Source organism: Anomaloglossus baeobatrachus, chromosome 1 (assembly GCF_048569485.1).
Source record: "Anomaloglossus baeobatrachus isolate aAnoBae1 chromosome 1, aAnoBae1.hap1, whole genome shotgun sequence".
Taxonomy (NCBI): Eukaryota; Metazoa; Chordata; class Amphibia; order Anura; family Aromobatidae; genus Anomaloglossus; species Anomaloglossus baeobatrachus.
Window position 1 is genome coordinate 263,455,256 of NC_134353.1, and position 21,893 is coordinate 263,477,148.

Consider the following 21,893-nt stretch of genomic DNA (forward strand, 5'->3'; position numbering starts at 1 on the left):
GGGGTGCGCAGCATGGGGGATGGAGCACGATGGGAGGTACACACCTCCCCCCAACACACACACACACACACAGGGAACCACAAACACTGCCATACACAGACACCCACACACACAGACAACGCTGCACACACACAACACCCAACACACAAACACCGCGGCATACATAAATATACGCACATACTGCACAACACACACATTGCACAAAACATACCTCCCCCCAAAACACACCACACCCACACAAACCGCGCAACACACACACACACAACGCGACAGACACACAGCGCTCCACAAACAACGCAACACACATACAACACCGCTCTCACCCCCCGCCACACCCAGACAACACCCAGAACATGTACAGCGCCCTACACAAACACTTGGTAACTACACACAACAACATCTATATATATATATATATATATATATATATATATATATATCTATATCTATAACAAAAATCATACATGAACTACACAATACGTAAATTCTAGAATACCCGATGCGTAGAATCGGGCCACCTTCTAGTTTCCATATAATTACAGAACAGTCTGATGGGGAAGAATTAACGCAATTAACCAATGTCAAACAACTGACGGTACGGGGGGCACAGGGATGATGCCACCCTGATGGTGGGAAAGTCTGCAATTATAAAACAACTAGTGCTTTTTCCTTTCCAAGCTCTGCCATGTGCCAAATCAGCAGTTTTTCGCAGGATGTTAAGTGGCAGGATTGGTTTCTAATTACTGATACATTTCAGCTGGTGTTGTGACTTTCCATGGCTTTTTGCACCTCTCGTTCTTGTGTTCAATACTTTTCCTCTGTCTCATTTCTCAATATTTACACAATTCTAATTTCCTCACACTGCCCAATACAAGTGAATAAATCACATATCGATCTGGGGGTAAGATTTATTAGAGGCTGACTTGAGAGGCAAACCTATAATTTTGAGCAACATTTATGCACCAAATTCAGGCCAGATCTGCTTTTTGCGCAGGATATTTCCCCTACTCCAGAAACTCCTGCTAACGGCTTTACTACTAGGTGGGGATTTTAATGTTCCCTTCTGAAAAAAGTTTGACAGATATTTGTTGGGGGAAGGTACTACTCCTCCAGCAGGTACTACCAGATCGGTGTTGGAGTTTAGGAAGATAATTATAGTCAATCCGCTTTTTAACCTGTGGAGGATCGACCATCCCAAAGAGATAGCCTACTCCTTTTATTTGCCCCCCCATTGCACCCACACAAGGGTAGATTTTTTTTGCCAATATACTAACCCCTAGACTACTTGAGAAGACAGACATGAGATCAATAACCTGGTTGGATCATGCTCCGTTGTTGTTAGACCTGAAATCATCCCACCCCCCACTTAAGGCCTGTCATTGCAGATTGAATTAACTTTTGGTCAAGGACCCTAATGTAAGGAAAATGCTAACCGGTCATTTATCTGAGTTTTTTCAACTTAATAAAGGGTCAATTACTTCACTCTCCACTCTATGGGAAGCCCATAAAGCAGTGATGGGTTGGTCACTGTATTAAGAAAGGGTCTAGGATAAAAAAAAAAAAACAAATTTCTTATGTACTAAATTCACTTCCCAACTCCAAAAATTGGAAAGTAAACTATCCATCTCTGCATCTGTAGATGTTTTGAGAAGTGTGATAGAGACCAGGAACAAATTGAAAGAACTATCCATGGGTAAGGTTGAGGGACTGCTTCTTTACTCTATATATATCTAGTGTATACTTTACACTATCTTACTGTGAAAAAGGCAATAAGGCCCATCCCTAGGTTGGTCCTCCAGCTCAAAGAACGCACTATAGCTTGTAGCTCTCAGGCCCTTAGGGATGAGGAGGGTACAATTCATTATAACCTTACCAATTTAGCAAATATATTTTATAACTATTATAAAAAACTATATAGCCTACAGAATACACTTCTTCTGAATGCAAGTAGATGTGATACCATACCGGAAAAATATTTGTCTAATCTTAAACTTACAGTCCTCCCCTCAGAGACAGTTAATGCACTTGATAAACCAATTATTCAGAGTGAGAACAAGGACACCCTGAAAAAAATGTCATCTGGACAGTCTCCTAGGCCAGATGACCTTACAAATCTATACTGCAAAATATTTGTTGATGAGCTGACCCCCTATATGACAAGTCTTTTCAACTCATCTATGGAAGGAGCACATATACCAACTACTTTGTTACCCTCCTACCTGATCCTCATCCCTTAAGTGGCTAAGGACCGTTAGATTGCTCCAGTTATAGACCAATAGCCTTATTAAACTGAGATCTGAAAATATTCACACCTATGTTGGCTATTAGACTAAATAACTAGTTACCCCAACGTATTTACAAGGACCAGGTGGGTTTGGTGCCTTTTCATCAGGCAGGGTATAACACTAGAATAGTGATTGACTTGATAGATGCCTCGAATAGAAATAAAAACCGACCCTACTTTTAAGCCTAGTTGCAGAAAAGGCTTTCCATTGCCTTGACCGGTCCTTCTTGTTTGGGACAGTGGCGGCAGTTGGAGTGTCGGGTGTTTTTCTCACAGCCCTTTGGGCACTCTTCAAGTCTCCCTCGACTGCTGTCAAGATCCCCTTTCATGCCTCTCCATGTTTCAGTATCTCTAATGGCACAAGACAGGAGTGTCCCCTCTCCCCTCTCTTGTTCACGATGTGTATTGAGCCCTTGGTGGCTGTGATTCGACAGAACCCAGAGATTGAAATTAGGGATAAGGCCAAGCAACACTACCCTGTCCTCCTCCTCCTGGACCTGTCCTCTGCCTTAAACACAGTGGACCATTTACTAAAATTACAGATTCTTTCATCTCTGGCCATCATAGACTTGGCCCTTTCTTGGATCTCTTCATACCTGACCAAACTTTCAGCGTCTCACACTCTCACATGACTTCCTCATCTTGCCCCCATTCTGTTGGTGTCCCCCAAGGTTCAGTTCTTGGACCACTGCTGTTCTCAATTTACACCTTTGGCCTGGGACAGCTCATAGAGTCCCACGGCTTTCAGTATCATCTTTATGCTGATGATACATAGATCTATCTCTCTGGACCTGAAATTACCTTCCTACTAACCAAAATCACACAATGTCTGTCTCCTCTTTCATCCTCTTCTCTGCGTGATTCCTAAAGCTTAACATGGACAAAACGGAATTAATATCTTTTCTCCTCTTCTCTCAATCCCTCCAACAACCCCAACAAGCTTGTTTATCAAAGTTGATGGCTGTTCATTCTCCGCTGTCTCTCAAGCTCATTGCCTCGGAGTAACCCTTGACTCTGCTCTATCCTTCAAGCCACACATCCAAGCACTCTTCCCCTCCTGCTGACTACAACTTAAAAATATCTCCCAGATTTGTGCATTCCTTAACCAAGAATCAGCAAAAACACTAGTGCATGCCCTCATCATCGACTACTGCAAACTCCTGCTCTGTGGCCTCCCTTCCAACACTCTTGTTCCCCTCCAATCTATTCTAAATGCTGCAGCTCGATTAATCCACCTCTCTCCTCGGTATTCCCTGGCCTCGCCACTCTGCCAATCCCTTCACTGGTTTCCCATTGCTCAAAGAATCCAGTTCAAAACACTAACCATGACATACAAAGCCATCTGTGACCTAGTCTCAAGGTACCTAACTGCACGTAACCTTAGTTCCTCACAAGACCTCTTTCTCTACTCCTCTCTTATCTCCTCCTCCCATATCATTGAACATCTGTGGGATGATTTGAAGTGTGCTGTCCATGCTCGGCGACCATCAAACTTAACTGAACTGGAATTGTTTTGTAAACAGGAATGGTTAAATATACCTTCATCCAGGATCCAAAAACTCATTAAAAGCTACAGGAAGAGACTAGAGGCTGATATTTTTGCAAAAGGAGGACCTACAAAATATTAATGTCACTTTTATGTTGAGGTGCCCATACTTTTGCACCGGTCAAATTTTGCTTAAATGCGGATTGCACATTTTCTGTTAGTACAATAAACCTCATTTCATTCCAGAAATATTACTGAGTCCATCAGTTATTAGATATATGAAACTGAAATAGCTGTTGCAAAACCCCAAATTGTTATAAAGAAAAAAGGTTAACATTAATAGGGGTGCCCAAACTTTTTCATATGACTGTAAGATCATGATGTTGTGGTATCACACCCCAGAGTTCCTAAATAAATTAAATCCTCAACTCCCGTGTGTATGCCGACGTTGTGGTTTGTCGGTTGGTCACACTTTCCTATTTTGAACCTGCCCCAGGTTGTCTGAGTTTTGGGCCTTAGTGAAAAGGCTGATACAAGAGGGTTTTTTTAATGGAGGTGGAGCTGGATCCAGCAATCTACCTTCTTAAAATCACTCCGAGAGGGTCGGGGAAGAATTTAGCTAAACTGTTACTATAACTTCTAACAGCAGCCAGATGAATGATTGCTCTCCATTGAAAAAAGTCCAATCCCCCGCCCTATTAGAACTTACTAACCAGAATTTCAGATATTCGCAGAATGGATTATTTGATGGCACTGCTGAATGCTGCAGTTGATCGTTTTGAATGTACCTGGGCTCCCTGGGATTAAGTTTGGGCCCAATCAAATAATTAGGTTTTATTCAGTCTTTGTCACCCCCATCCTTTCTTTATCCCTAGTGTGTCAGTCGTATGTCTTTGTTTGTCAATTATTGGTTTGATATCTTTGTTAAGGCTAAAGCTGGTGTCACACATAACGACGACGACAACGACGTCGCTGCTACGTCACCATTTTCTGTGACGTTGCAGCGACGTCCCGTCGCTGTCGCTGTGTGTGACATCCAGCAACGACCTGGCCCCTGCTGTGAGGTCGCCGGTCGTTGCTGAATGTCCAGCTTCATTTTTTGGTCGTCACTCTCCCGCTGTGACACACACATCGCTGTGTGTGACAGCGAGAGAGCGACGAAATGAAGCGATCAGGAGCCGGCACTGGCAGCTGCGGTAAGCTGTAACCAGCGTAAACATCGGGTAACCAAGGGAAGACCTTTCCCTGGTTACCCGATGTTTACGCTGGTTACCAGCCTCCGCCCTTGCTGCCAGTGCCGGCTCCTGCACTGTGACATGTGGCTGCAGTACGCATCGGGTAATTAACCCGATGCATACTGTAGCAAAGAGAGCAAGGAGCCAGCGCTAAGCAGTGCGCGCGGCTCCCTGCTCTCTGCACTGTGACATGTAGCTGCAGCACACATCGGGTTAATTAACCCGATGTGTACTGTACCTAGGAGAGCAAGGAGCCAGCGCTAAGCGCGGCTCCCTGCTCTCTGCACATGTAGCACAGCGACGTTATGATCGCTGCTTCTGCTGTTTGACAGCTAAGCAGCGATCATAACAGCGACTTACAAGGTCGCTGTTACGTCACCGAAAATGGTGACGTAACAGCGACGTCGTTGTCGCTGTCGCTTAGTGTGACACCAGCTTAACTGTTTAAGAGAAAGAGGTATTAACCCCTTCAGCCCCGGGGCACTTTCCGTTTTTGCATTTTTGTTTTTTGCTCCCCTTCTTCCGAGAGCCGTAACTTTTTTATTTTTCCGTCAATCTTGCCATATGAGGGCTTGTTTTTTGCGGGACAAGTTGTACTTTTAAATGAAACCATAAGTTTTACCATATGGTGTACTGGAAAACAGCAAAAAAATTCCAAGTGGGAAAAAACTGCAAAAAAAGTGTGATGGCACAATAGTTTTTGGGATGTTTCATTCACCGTGTTCACTATATAGTAAAACTGATGTGTGGGTATGATGCCTGAGGTCGGTGCGAGTTTGTAGACACCAAACATGTATAGGTTTACTTGTATCTAAGGGGTTAAAAAAATTCAAAAGTTTGTCCATTAAAAGTGGCGCACGTTTTGCGCCATTTTCCGAAACACGTAGCGTTCTCATTTTTTCGGATCTATGGCTCAGTGATGACTTATTTTTTGCGTCTCGAGCTGACGTTTCTAATGGTAGCATTTTTGCGCAGATGCTACGTTTTGATCGCCTGTTATTGCATTTTGCGTAAAACTTGCGGCGACTAAAAAACGTAATTTTGGCATTTGGAATTTTTTTTCCACTATGCCGTTTACCAATCAGATTAATTGATTTTATACTTTGATAGATCGGGCATTTCTGAACGCGGCGATACCAAATATGTGTATATTATTTTTTTTTTAACCCTTTAATTTTCAATGGGGGGGAAAAGGGGGTGATTTGAACTTTTAGGTTTTTTTTTTATTTTTTAAAACTTTTTTTTACTTTTTTTTTATTTATTATACTAGTCCCCCTAGGGGGCTATAGCGATCAGCAATCCGATCGCTATTATCTATCTGCTGATCACAGCTATACGGCTGTAAACAGCAGATTCAGTCACTTTTGTTTTCACCCTGCTCCCGGCCGGGTGAAAACGAAAGTAAAACGTCATAGCTGCAGGCGTCATCACATGACCCTGTGCTACGATGGCAACCCCCGAAAGTCACGTGATCACTCATGTGACTTCCGGTGGGGTCGGCGGTAAGTAAAAAACATGGCCGCGCGCATATACATCTCGCTGCCAGACTTTGGCAGCGAGATGTAAGGGGTTAATGTTCCGGGTGGAATGCGATTCCACTCGGAACATGTAGGCACACATGTCAGCTGTTGATAACAGCTTATATGTGCTCCGATCCCCGCCGCCTGCCCGTGGCAGGGGGCGGGGCTTAACGGGACACGCTCCATGACAGATATATCCGTCCATGGTCGTGAAGGGGTTAAGGCCCTTTAGTCATTCGTCTTCTCAAGTCTGCAATTCCTGCAATGATCTGGAGTTAGTTCAGGAGCCACTAGAGGGTCTAAAGTTTTATGAATAAGCCTTCATGTTTTCTTCTTGCATTGATATACGTTTTTTATACTATACGATTGTATTGAGCTTATGTTAACTCATATCTGCTGAACTTTATATAATTCAATAAAAACTATAGTTATATAATATATGTAGCATTTTAAGTTAGCGCTATATAAGCAAGAATAATAAATGTATTATATTTTTGTTCTGCAAATTACCTCCCGTTTAGTTTTATTTAGAAGTATCCTCTGTATTAAACCTCTGTTAGGATCAAGCCAGTAAAGTCTTTGTTCCTGATAGTCAAAATCCAGCAATACTGACGGTCCTGCGCTTCCCACTATTGTCTTGAGATTAGTACCATCAATGTCAACGCTGAGAATTTCGTTTCCCCGACTAATCAACAGAAATGGTGTTGGACCTGAAAAATACAGATAGACAAGAAATTATAGAGTTTCACTAAATATATGCCTCACATGGCTCTATAGCTTTAATAATGAAATATGCCATAGGCACCTAGGACAACCCAGAGTTCAAGTACTTTACTCTTTAGGAAGAACACCCCTTTATTTCCACCAATTCTTCTCACCCCTCACTTTGCACCCAAAAGATAATAGTGAGCATTTCACAGCAGTGATTATAAGCTGTACAGTGTTTTCTAGGGCTGCAGAGGTCAATGGTTTTGTAACATTACTAATTTTGTTCTTATATTAATGTTATACATAGATTATGGCACAAAAAAGGTTAAATTGAGAGATATTTGTCACTTTAAGGCAAGGTTACATTAATGCAGTGCTCTACTTTGAACACTATATCGAGGTGTCTGTCAGAATTCCGGAAAAATTGTATTCCTAATGGAACCCCCTACAGAGCCCCGATGTTGACATTCACTTGAATGAAGCTGACAAGTCACTTGGGAGCTCTTCAGCCTTTGTCCTGGTTTTTCACATTTTTGTGCCATGATGGAGGCTAGGCAGTGTCCACAGTGACTCCATTGGCTTTAATCAAGTAAATAGCTCCTTCAGGGTTCTGGTAGGGTTCCCAAGAGAATGCAGTTTTTTGGGCATTCTTACAGAAAGCCCAATATAGTGCTCTGTGGAGCTCATTGAATCACAGCTCCCAACCGTCTCTGACTCAGCGGACTTTCCCAATTTAAGAGGTCAGTTCCGCTATCTCGGCATGTTATTGCTTTTGTACAGACTTGCTCATTCTCTTTGCTGGCTCCTTAGCTTCTCCGTCTTTGGAGGTGGGGCAAGTATCTCACTGTAGCTACTCCTTATTAGGGGCCAAGGCTGGACTCTCTCTGCACACTTACATAATTAAATAACATAAACAATTCTCTTCTTCTCTCATCTCCCCAACAATCAACGTCATGACCACCATGTTCGCAAGCAGTCGCTCTAGCCATGAGCCACAGCCCACATCAAGGAAGACATTTTGATATACTTGAGCTGTACTGCAGACAGTGAACCTAGAAGCAGATTATACAGGTGCATAGAGATACATCTGTACATAGCAGAACATTTTTATGTCCCTGTATTCTAGAGGTGAAGAAAAATTCTGATTTTTGCGCTCCTATAAAATTACTAAAAAAACAAATGCAAAAATTGCATTTTCTCTTTAAACCCTTCTCAACATTGGATTTAGCAGTACATCTTATTTTGAAGTGTCTTCCTGCAAATGTGTAAGGGGGTGGTTAGTGTGAGAAGAACTCCCCTCTGAAGACCCCAACCAGAATGTTTTATTCAATTTCAGGCTGGTTATATGGTAAGTGCGGACGGTGGCATGTAGTGGCCAAATGTGTCGCATTTAATGCTAAGTTATTGCTAATGTGTTTTTATATGCCTATAAGAGTGGTTTATAGAAAGACAAGATGTTGCAGAGTTAGAAAGGTGTAGGTTAGATAAACAGTGCTGGTGGAGTGCAAATAGCTGGGTTGATCAGATGCATTTCACAGCAGGTACACTAGGGGCTAATAAAAAGTTTAGCCCCCTGGGAGAACTTTGGAAACTGGGTCTCTGGGTCAGAGAGCAGGATGTGTATGGTACTGGGGTAGGACCGGTCCCCCTATGAGCAGGTCTCGTTGTCGGCGGGTCTGCTGGGCAAACTAAAACTACATAGGGGGTTATTTACAAAAAGCAAGCTGATGGCACTCACCATTCCAGTGCAGCTTTTTTTTATTTCATCTTGACTAAATACATAAAAGGCAAAAGGGGAGTGAGGGGGGCACAGAGGATGATAGCACTGTTTCGCGCCTCAACGGGTGCTTCAACAGATCCACCTAGGGGGTTACGCTGGATCCACAGAACATGAGACAGAGCAGAGCTGAGACCCTTGCGCAGGACCTCAATGTCTTCTAGTGTAGATGACGTAGAACGCGTCATCCACACTAGCTTCAGAAGAAGGAAGACAAAGATGGCCGAATGAGGAGACGTTGACCCGAAGAACGGAGACACCCATCTGAGCAGTCTGCTCCGCACCGACCGTTAGGTGAGTATTATAAACATCCGGTGACAGGTTCCCTTTAAAATGACCGATCCTCATGATCTTAAAGTTTATGTATTAAATGCACCATTAGCATGAAGTACTAAGTGTCATGAAAAAAAAACATTTTTAGAATCACTGGGATCCGTTGAAGCGTTCCAGAGTTGTTACCACATAAATTGGCACTGGTCAGAATTGTACAACTTGGCTCTGTCAGGAAAGTGGAAATGGACTTCAGCCGTAAGAGGTAATTGCAAAAATGTAATTTTCTCTTTTTTTATCAGTCTCCCTGCGGCTTAAACCCACAACCTCTATAATTGCAAGCAACAGCTACACAGGCAGATTATACTGGTACATAGGGATACATTATACAAACTGGAGATCAAAATTAGAGAACAATGTATGATCACTTGCTTTTTTCAGAAATAATGTCATCTACATTGATCAACATTTGAAGGTTTTTTTTGTAAGGGGTACACCATGCCACTAGAACAGTGTTTACAAAAGATCCAAAGTTTATCAAATATTAAACCTTTATTTTGCCAAAAATGTGATGATCATAATTAAAGAACAACAATGACTGTAGCACAGAGAAAGATTGTAACTAAATTTTCTAAAAGTAACAACAGTCACCAATCAGTAGAAAGTTTACAGACCTTTGCTTTGAAATACTTCACCACATCTGTGGCCACAGGACATCACTAGTCTCTCACACTGCTTTGGTGTGATTTTGGTCCACTCTTCTTTCAGTCTCTTCCACAGTTCTTTGATTGTTGTGGGTTTCTTGGCCATAACTTTATCAATTACCAGCAGTATAGAAACAGGTGATGAGAAGCCGTTCCCAAATTACCTCTCAAAATTAAGATAAATATCAGCAGTGAGAAAGGGAATAATACATAACTTTTATTAGAATTATTAAAAAAAAAAAAAATTGCGTAGTGCTGCAATTTATAAATTAATTTTTTGTGCAAAAAAATGAAACAATACTCATGTCCAAGAGGACCAACAAAGATAGCGTTGGAGCCCCCCCGGTGGTGTCCGTCAATGATAGACCATAATCACCAGATGGACATTGAGGGGCTTCGACGCCAAATCAGTGTCCAAGATTCATAGACACTGTAAAGTGATGACTGCTATGAGCCGGATAAATGGGGCAACAACCTATAATCCTATTAGTCAGGTTAGGGTCATGGGAGGATATATTCCAGTGGGAACCAAGCCCCCCAATAGGACTCACCAGTGTAATATACAGTATGGGGTTACTAAATCCCCCAAAAAACAAGCTTTTCATACATGTAAAACACCAACAATTACCAACCATAACCTAACAAAAATCCATCCAAGATCACAGTGGTGTTTCTTGGATTTAATTCAGAGTATAATCACGGCATTTCCCCATTTATCCGGCTCATAGCAGTCATCACTTTACAGTGTCTATGAATCTTGGACACTGATTTGGCGTCGAAGCCCCTCAATGTCCATCTGATGATTATGGTCTATCATTGACGGACACCACCGGGGGGGCTCCAACGCTATCTTTGTTGGTCCTCTTGGACATGAGTATTGTTTCATTTTTTTGCACAAAAAATTAATTTATAAATTGCAGCACTACGCAATTTTTTTTTAATAATTCTAATAAAAGTTATGTATTATTCCCTTTCTCACTGCTGATATTTACCATAACTTTATCACTAAGGATTTTCCAGAGGTTTTCTATTGGGTTTAGATCAGGACTCGGGGCTGGCCATCTCATTGTTTCAATGTTTTCTGATTCAAGGAACTGCTTTACTCGTTTTGCTGTGTGACAGTTGGCATTGTTCTGCATGAAAATTGCTGAGTGATGAATGCAAGTAAGGAACCACGTGTTGTTGAAGAAGGTTCTGATACACACTTGCATTCACTCTGCCATGTAACTGTATGAGAGGTCCTACTCCTGCTGCAGAAAACACTCCCCAAACCATGAAACTTCCTCCACCACCTTTCGCTGACTTTTTAACACACTTTGGGTTCAGTGTTTCCCCAGTTTGTCGACGAACATAATATTTCCAATCAGACCCAAATAAATTAAACTTGCTTTCATCGCTAAAAATAACTTCTCCTCTTCCACACAACAAGCTCCTCACCAGAGTCTATCTTTTTGATTCTTTCTGGTAATGAGAGGTTTGGTCACTGCAGAGTGGGATTTCAATCTAAATGTTCTTAAACATTGTGACACTGTATGACGAGACGGACGCTTACCTTGTTCAGTAGTGAACTGGCAAGCAATTCCAGCTGCAGTGTTGAAAAGATTAACCATGGAGATTCTCCGCATTATCCTGTTCTCTCTTGCATTTGTTTTTTGTTGGTGACCAGCCTTTATAGGGGACTTGAAAGAGTTTGTGATGTTGTAAAGATGCAATATTTTCGAAATCACAGACTTGGAAAGACCAACTTCTCTTGCTATGGCTGATAGGGTCACTCCTTTGGCCTTCATCTTGACAACCTGCTGCCGAAGAGTTTCAGTCCCTTTGGAATGGCACACCATTTTTGCAAACTCAGTGGAAACTGGAAAGTGAGGCTGCCAGTTAAATAGGGTCTGTCAGATAATTAAGGAAATTAGCACCAGGTGCCAGATTAACACCAATAACTTGCAGGTATCTGAAAGTGTTCTCTAATTTTGATCAATGTTCTTTTTAATGTATCTAATTTACATTTTTATTATGTGGTTTAGAATAAATTCAATTTATGAAATAAGCTTAAAATACTGCTAGTTTACTTATGTTACAATATAATCACATGGGACTACACAATGGCCTTAACATTTAGGAAAGTGTGCATTGTTCTCTAATTTTGATCTCCAGTGTATACAATCATGGCCGAAAGTGTTGGCACTCTTGTAATTGTTCCAGAAAATGAAGCATTTTTCTCAAAAAATGAATGCAATTACACATGTTTTGTCATACACTTGTTTATATCCTTTGTGCCTATTGGAAAACTAGAAAAAAAAAGACAAAACAAAAAACAGAGGAACAAAAGGCAAACTGGGCATAATTTCAACAAAACTCCAAAAACTGACTGGATAAATATGTTGGAACCTTTCTAAAATTGTAGGTAAACAACTTGATTTCAAGCATGTGATGCTTATTCAATCTCATCTGTGGCAAGTAACATATCCCGAGGATATGCCATAATGTTTCAAATGGTGTCTTCCCACTGTGAGTGTGACTCCCATTAAAAACATGACCACTGCAGCCAATCACTGGCCTCTTTGAAAAATGCTTGCATGTACATTTGACCATTGAATCATAGCTGTAGAACAATACATGGACCACATATCCAAAAGGTATACATTAATCTTTTGCAACTAAGCAAAAATATACAAAACTGAACATGAGGTTCTTAGGGGTACTTTGCACGTTTACTACTGCGATATCGTCGGAGTCAAATCGAAAGTGACGCACATCCGGCGCCGGTAACGACGTCGCAATGTGTAAAGTCTAGATGCGCCGATAAACGATCGCAAAAGCGTCGAAAATCGGTGATCTGTGTAGCGTCGGTCATTTTCATAATGTCGCACCAATAGGAGATACGATGTTGTTCCTCGTTCCTGTGGCAACACACATCGCTGTGTGTGAAGCCGCAGGAGCGAGGAGCATCTCCTTACCTGCCTCCACCGGCTATGCGGAAGGAAGGAGGTGGGCGGGATGTTTACGTCCCGCTCACCTCCGCCCCTCTGCTTCTATTGGCTGCCTGCTGTGTGATGTCGCTATGACGCCGCACGACCCGCCCCCTTAGAAAGGAGGCGGGTCGCCGGCCAGAGCGACGTTGCAGGGCAGGTAAATGCATGTGAAGCTGCCGTAGCGATAATGTTCCCTACAGCAGCTATCACAAGATATCGCAAGTGCGACGGGGGCGGGTACTATCACGCTCGGCATCGCTAGCTGATGCTAGCAATGTCGCAACGTGCAAAGTACCCCTTAGTTTAGCATTCTGATCCCACTGTATAAAGCCGAATGTTACGTCACAGCGAACCTAATGGAAACCCTGATCTTAAAGGTGCGGTGCCATGCACCATCCACCACTGCAGCCATTGTGCAACAGTAGGGTAAGCGACCTCGTGCCCCACAGCCCCCATGCTGCAAGGCTGACTCCCCATGACTCCAAGCCACACCTCCCCACAAGCACAAAACCACAGCAACGATAGCCACAACACAAAAGATCATCAAGTGAAAGGAGCTAAAAATCTCACCTTCCATATCATATGTTCTCAGACTGTGAGCTGAGAGCAAAAATAAACAGAAACCCTCTTGCAGTCTCCTACTAATTAAAAAGACCTAGGCCAAATGGGAGGAGTGCTGGTCCAAATAAAACAAAAAAAAGAGAGAACAGGCCATGTAATATACCATAGCTATAGAGAAAGATATTGAGTGCACATCCAAAACATATACATTAATCTAGATCTACTGAGGCGAAGTAAAAAGCTGCAACACTTTTTTAGCTCCTACCACTTATGATGACATGCCCTAGAGATATCAACTGGCATTATAGTGTTGCTGCAGAAACTCAGTAGGCTCCAAAAATTATATTTTTGTTGAGTTCCCCACAGCCCATTGTGGATTCCAAATTGAAAGAGTATGTTCTCTCCCTCTGGTATTAGAGTGACAAACCAGAGAAACAAAGTACACAGACACAAGGAGTGAACATTAAAGTTTCTCTCTGGGGGTAAACCTGTGGTACCCCCTTTATTATAGAAGCAGTAGGTAGTAGGATAAAGCCAATAAGATTTCGACAAGGAAAAAAGACTGTCAGCAGAAGACGAAAAATTCCCCATTAAGGCCCATATTACTTTTTCGTCATTAGTAGATTACAACTTCCTTGACACTACATTTCTGCAACACAATATTTCAATAGAGGGGAGAAAAGTGGTCTCCTCTTAAAATCACACTAATATACATATCATGTTATCAAAAAATATCTTTTTAAAGAGAATCTGTCATCAGGTTTTTGCTATGTAAGCTAAAGCCAGCATGCTGCAAGGGTTTATACAGAAAATTCAGAGATGCCTCTCTTATCAAAGTACAAACTGTTGTTTATTTGCTATATTTGTTTAAGCAACAGGATCCTTATCATTGCTCAGACAACAAAGTCACACAGCACTCCAGCATGCCCCTTTCTCTGATTGATACCTCACTGTCAATGTACAATCTCTATAGAGAGCCTGGTGTGAGTAGGACATCCCTCTCAGCTCTGTATACATTACTAAAGCTAAAAATTCTGATTGTGTCAGAACAGCTGCACCCAGTAATCAAAGTGATACATTGTTGGAATCAGGTTCTCATTCCCTACATCATGCTGCTCTCATATGAGGTAGCAAAAACCTGCTGACAGATTTCTTTTAAATGATATATTCGAATTAGTAATAAAATCCCCTATCTATACATAGAATAGGTGATAACATCCCAATCATTGGGGTCAGACCGCTGTGGTCACCACTGATCCCAAGCACTGGGACTGTGAAGAGCTCTATGAGAATGGAGGGGCATTGATCATTCGCATCTCCACTCCATTCATTCTTATTGGGACTCTGATGCTAAGTTGGTCTTCAGTACTCTCATAAAAAGTAATATAACAGCAGTGTGCATGATTGGCCACCACTTCATTTACATGGTCCTCTTCACAGCTTCAGTTCTCAGGACTGCTGTTGGACCTCCAGCTATCAGGAAGTTATCCCCTATCTAAAGAATATGTAATAACTTTCAAACTTGAGAATACCCATTTAAAGGGAATCTATCAGGTCCAATATGCACACAGAACTACGAGCAGTTCAGGGTGTATATTGCTAATCCCTGCCTACCCGTCCCTGTATCTAGTAGCCCCTGTGGGGTCTAGTAGTCTCTGTGAGCGTGCTAGCATGCTAATTAATGTGCAGCATCAGAGGATGATCTCTGGATTGCTGGATTTCGGCTCAGTGCGCATGAATCCGAAGTTTCGTTCATGCGCACTACTTCAGTTTCATGCCGGGACGCATACACCCGGCTTCATAGCCGAAAGCCAGCGTCGGACACGATGGCAGAGGAGAAGTGAGTAAAATCATCCTCTGGCACTGAAACAGGGGCTTATTAACATGCTAATGGTGCCGATTAGCAAGGGAAGCAACGCCCTTGGGACTAGTCCCTGTGCTCATATAAGATCATTAGAAATACTTTTTCTAAACATCCCTTTATCTATCCTAGTGTATGCAGGGATGGTTAGGCAGGGATTAACAATATGTACCCAGGACTGTTCGTGGTTCTGGGTGCATATTGGACCTCACAGGTTCCCTTTAAGCTCAGTTCCAAAGATTTTAGACTTTGCAATACATGAAGGAAACTTGTTCGTACCTACACATTGACCGTTCCCATATTCTATCATAAGCCAGATATATTCCCAGAGTGTCTTTGGTGCAAGGAGGGTTAAAATACCAGTAAGGACCACTTTCCACAGATTAAATACTGCAGCTGCTGGTGGAGGTATTCCTTAATTTAAAGGCTACAGTGCTTCAGATTATTTACACTGAACAGCGCAGTGCGAGAATATGTTAAAAATGTACACGTTGCTTACGTAAATTGCAAATATATGATAAACTTGTCGAACCTCTCTGGGAAATATCAGATCTGGACCCACATAACTGCACTTCTGTTACTTAATGCCAAGACAGATGGTAACTTATAGTGCTTAGCATTCATGAGTACACAGTCTTTGAAAACTAAGATATTAGTCAATATCTCAGTGATACAAGAACAATTCCCACATTTTTTACAAGACTGAGTCTCATATAATATATAATATTCATATAATATATAATATTCATATAATATTTTAAAATCCTAACATGAAACTAAAGTTGATACAAGTTTCATTACAAAATCTTCAGTTTTACTCAAATTAATTTGTGCAAAATGAATACACCTTACATCAAAACTACGAAATCTAGTAAATTTGTACTGGCTCCATGGTTTTAAAGACCGTATCAAGTCTTCTAGGCATGGAATGAACACATTGATGACATTGTACAACATTTATATTTTTCCAATCTGCAACACCAACCTCTTTTAATGTCTGGATGCTGGATGGAGAGTGATGTTCAATTGTCTTATTAGGACACAGCCTCCACCATGTTTCACTTTAAAAAAAATGAATTTAGAAAAATGAGTGGTGCCTATAGTGAAACATGATGATGGCATTGACCTTATGTGGGGCTGCATGAGTGCATCTAGTGTCAGGGAGCTACATTTCTCACAGATTTACTGCTCTGTAATGAAAGAGGAGATGCTCTCGTCACTCCATGCCCTTGGTAGATATGTACATTTCCAACATGACAATGATCCAAAACCCACATCTGTTGCATTTCTGGAGAAGGACAGGGTGATTTAGTGACCAAGTATGTGCCCTGATCTGAAACAAATCAAACACCTATGGAGAATTCTGAAGAGGCAAGTTGAGCATCACTCTTCATCACTCTTCATCCAGCATCCAGGCTAAAAAAAGACGTTGTTCTTCCAGAATCAAAAAAGATAGATGTTGCAGAATTTCACCAGTGTCACTCCCTGGGGCTGCCGATCTGCTCGGATCTGGGTGGTCCGTGGCTCGAGGGGTCCCGGACCCGGGGGCACCATCGAACAGTTTTTAAATGAAAAATAAAAATAAAAGTCCAACTACGCCACTCGCGGGGATGATAGGGCCGCCGCTGCAGGTTCCCACTGGGGATGATGGATGGGGGCAGCGTGGATGGTGGAGCCCTCCGCGAGCAGAGCTTTTCCCCAGGGGTAGGTGAAGGGTTAATGTGGAGGCGCACGGCAATGAAGCAGTCTAGGCAAGGAGAGCAGTTTGATGGTGTTTACTCACTGGTTTGACACCCTGAGATGTACTGGATTCCAGGTGCGCCTGTGTACTGATGGCTGTGCCTACCAACCTGGTGCCACTCTGCACCTGTGCACTCCTGTGTATGTGGGTCCTCCCTAGCGTGGAGCACTTGGAGGTCCTCCTGGTGTCTGGGTCCTGCCACAGGCAGCTAGGACTATTTAAGGGAATATGTCCCGATCCCCACTTTGCTGCTGATGCCTCGGACATTAAAGGGTGGCAGATGAGTCCTGGAAACCCACCCGCATGGTAGAGTTAACAGAGGGCTTGAAGTCCGTGTCTGTTCTGGCGATCTGCACCCCTGCGTACAAAGTACTGTGAGATTTGGATGTCCACCCCACAGGGTCCCTCTGTCCTTGGGGCCTGCTCTCTCGCTCTTCAGCTACTTTCCTCCTCTGAGTGGCTGTTCTTACAAGTCAGGTATTTGCAGTGTCTTTCCTTCTTTCTATGTGTCTCAAGAGTCTCTGGTCTATCTTGACACCTTTCTTACTACTCCTCTCCACACAACCTACTACTTCCTCCTCCTAAACTCTTCTCACTGTCCCACTGTCCAACCCACACTCCCCAGATCACTTTCTCCTCCCCCAGGTCTGGTCTCTTCCTCCCAGTCGGTGGCTGCCTGTTATCTACAGTGCCCAGCCCTGTCATCTGGCTAAATGAGGCTACCAGCCGAGTACAGCCAGTGTAAATGTCCTGGTGTGCTAGTGTGTGTGTAGTGGCTGGCACAGTTATGTTGGACTTGGGCTGTTACCTTAATTGTTACCTTATTTTTGTGACACCTGGTTACCAAAGGGGCGTCGCACCAGCTTTTTCATTTCATGACTAGAAGACATAGTACTGTCTTTTAAAAATCATGGAGATCAAAACAAAATATTAGATGTAGTAGTTTTTTTTTATGTGGGGTACATTCATTTTTGCATCAACTAACTGAAATAAAACTAAACATTTTGGCAGGTGGTTGTGGCAACATTTTGCAAATTGTTCTTGTGTTCAGTGACATATTGATTCAAATCTTACTTTTCAAAGTACTGCAGCAGCATAGAAGTATTCTACCTTACCAGTGCACATTACTGTGGCACCTGCAAGTGCCAGCATGATATCCTTATTCTCTATGTGGTCAGGGGTAACGGAATGACACAGAGGCTGAAATAAATATTGAACACGTTACCAAGTTTCTAAGTAAATGTATTTCTAAAGGTGCTATTACCATAAATTTCTTACCAGATATCAATAACAACCCATCCAATCACACAAAGAAATCAGACCATAGCTGTCCATAAATTTAGATATGTGCAATGAGAAATGTCACACTGAAAAAATAAAGAACACAATTATTGAAATATATTTAATACTTCATACAAAAGCCTTTGTTTGTGATTATAGCTTCAAGATGCCTCCTGCATGGAGAAACTAGTTGTATGCATTGCTCAGGTGTGATTTTGGCTCATTCTTCCACACAAACTCTCTTCAAAACTTGACAGTTCCGAGGGCTCCTTCTATGAATACCTTCCATAAATTTTCTGTTAAATTCAGCTCAGGTGATTGGTCAATGCCATTCTTTGAAATCAATTGAGTGTTTCCTTGGCTGTGTGTTTGGGATTATTTTCTGCTAAAATGACCACCCTCATTTTATCTTCATCATCCTGGTAGAAAGCAGCCGATTATTATTAAGAATGTCTCAGTATATTTGTGCATTCATCCTTTCTTCAACTATATGAACTTTGCCAGTGTTGTATGCTGAAAAAAGTTCCACACCGTCGTGTTCCCACCTCCAAACTTCACTGTTGGTATGGTGTTTTTGGGATGATAAGCAGTGCCTTGATACATGGTGTGTATTACGGCATCCAAAGAGTTAAACTTCGGCCTTATCTGATTAGACTATATTCTCCCAGTATTTCACAGGCTTATGTTATGGTGCAAACTTTAAATAGACTTGAACATGTTTTTTTTTAGCACTGGAGTCTTGTGTGGTGAGCGTGCATACAGGCCATGGAGGTTGAGTGCATTACTTAGTATTTTCTTTGAAACAATTGTACCTGCTGATTCCAGGTCTTTTTGTAGTTCTCCACGAGTGGTCCTTCGCTCTTGGACAACTCTTCTGTTAATTGTTTTCACTACTCTCTCTAAAATCTTTGGGGAGCACCTGGTAATGGCCAGTTTATGGTGAAATTATGTTTTTTCCACTTCCAGATCATGGCCTCAACAATGCTTCCTGAAGCCTTCAGTAGTTAAGAGTTTCTTCTGTAATTAATGCTGCCAGTATGTTTTGCAACAATAAGGCTATGAAGGTCTTGAGACAGCTCACTGATTTTGCCCATTATGAGCTGTTTCTTGTATGGCACCTTGGTAATGAGAATCCTTCTTGTAGACCATCAGTTGAACCAATTAATATTTTTCACAAACTGGTAGGATTGATTTCTAATTACTGATAGATGTCAGCTGGGGTCATGACTTTCCATGGCTTTTTGCACCACTCTTTCTTTCGTGTGTTCAATACTTTTTCCCTGTGTAATTTCTCATTATAACACATCACTAAATTTATGGACAGCTATGGTTTGATTTATTTGCCTGTGTGGATTGGATGGGTTGTTATTGACATTAGATGAAAAATTCATGTCAATAGCACCTTTAGAAATATATTTGCTTAGAAAAATTGGTGGTGTTCAGTACTTATTTCACCTGCTGTATGTGATTAAAATGCATATTTCATCCTGAAAATGACTATTACTTTGCTGTAAATAACTAGTATCAGTTGCATACTTGTACTTTTGTATTAATGATCCTATTATAGTACATTTTCCTAACTGGAGTAAGATATGTGGCAAGGCACCTCTTAATAAATCAAGTGCGTCTCACTCCAACACTCCCGCTTATCAAAACCTGCATAAGCCAGTCTTGACATGTCAATTGTTTTTGCCATTTGGGTTTTGCACTGCAAAGCTGAGTTTTTGACCAAAGTTCTGCAACAAAAAGGCTGCAGTTTGAACTGCATAGTGCGGACAAGAAACCCAAATACCCATAGACTTTGCTTGAAAAGCAGAACACATCCATTTTGGCATTAAACGCTGCAGTTGAAAAAGCAGCAAAAAAGCAGGTAAAAAGCAGGTAAAAAGCAAAGTGCGGTCGCACCCTAAGGTTATGTTCGCACGTTGCGTTTTTTTCCGCGTTTCTGCAGCGTTTTTGCGCTAAAACGCATGCGTTTTGATTGCCAGCAAAGTCTATGGGAAAAGCAGAAATCCTGTCTGCACTTTGCTTTTTCTTCAGCAGCGTTTAATTTGCATATTTGTGGTCAAAAACCATGCTGAAAAAGAAGCAGCATGTCAGTTGTTTTTGCCATTTCTGCAGCGTTTCCTTAACATTGGAGTCAATGAGAAATGGCAAAACGCAACCAAAATCAAAATTCCTGCGTTTTTCATGCTTTTTACCTGCTTTTCCACTGCGTTTTTGGCTCCAAAAACGCATGCTTTTCTGGACAAAATTTAATGGGTTCTAATGTTCCTTTACACACACACAATAACCGAAAATTTAAATGTTAAAAAATTATAAACTTCACATATTTTTCTGATAAAATGTGCATAACTACTATTTTCTCATTAAAAATGATAATTTCCCATATAGTTTTATTGAAAGTTAATTTTATACTTTTTTTCTCTTTTTTCATTCTTTTTGACTAATTCAACTTTATTTCTCAGTGTCTTGATCTCAAAAACGCATCTGCAGAAACGCAGGTGAAAACGCAGGTAAAAAGTGCTAAAAACGCACTAAAAACGCGGTAAAAACGCATGCGTTTTTAGCGCTAAAAAATGGTCAAAAGCCATGTGGTCAAAAACCAAGGGAAGGAAAACGTGCAGAATAAACTGCAGGTACTCCGACGCAACGTGCGCACATAGCCTAAAGCTAGTGTCACACATAACGACGACGACAACGACGTCGCTGCAACGTCACCATATTCTGTGACGTAGCAGCGACCATAGATGATTGTTAGTAAGCTGTCAAACATGTTAGAAAAAGCAGCGACGGAGCAGCGATCATAGCGACGTCGACGGTCGTTGTGTGGTTTCAGACGTAGCGTAGCGTCGCTGCTGCGGTGTCAAACACAAGGATTATCAGCTTATCAGCATGGCGCAGCGGGATAGCAGCGATCAAAAAAAGACTTCGAGCATTCAGGAGCGAGCAACGATTTCACAGCAGGGGTCTGATCGTTGTTATGTGTCACACACAGCGACGTCGCTGTTGAGGTCGCTGCAACGTCACAGAATATGGTGACGTTGCAGCGACGTCGTTGTCGTCGTCGTTATGTGTGACACCAGCTTAAGAGTGTCTGTGAACAGGAATTGTCAAGTTTTGCCATAGATTCTCAATGGGATTTAAGTGTGGACTTTGAATAGGCTATTCACATACATGAATATTTGATCTAAACCTTTCTATTGCAACCTTCGCCCCAGTGGCAAATCTTTTGCAGCTTCTAAGGCCACAGGCACACCTTGAGTATTTGGTGAGTTTTTCACCTCAGTATTTGTAAGCTAAAACCAGGAGTGAATGAAAAATCATAGAAGTGGTGACGTGTTTCTATTATACCTTTCCTCTGACTGTTCCACTCCTGCTTTTAGCTTACAAAACTGAGGGAAAAAACTCAAGAAATACTCAATGTGTGTAAGTGGCCCAACAGGTTTTGCTTCAGGATTGCCCTGTATTTGGATCCAAATATCTTCCCATC

General features: G+C 41.9%; 1 protein-coding gene across 3 annotated transcripts in view; it reads right to left on the reverse strand.

Moving 5' to 3' along the window:
* EGF (epidermal growth factor) overlaps window positions 1-21,893 on the reverse strand; it is a 298,020-nt gene that overhangs the window by 221,884 nt on the left and 54,243 nt on the right. For all 3 annotated transcript variants that reach the window (XM_075349333.1, XM_075349340.1, XM_075349348.1), the window contains exon 2: window positions 7,036-7,235. In XM_075349333.1, the coding sequence (XP_075205448.1) occupies window positions 7,036-7,235 (200 nt within the window). The remainder of the gene's footprint in view (window positions 1-7,035; window positions 7,236-21,893) is intronic.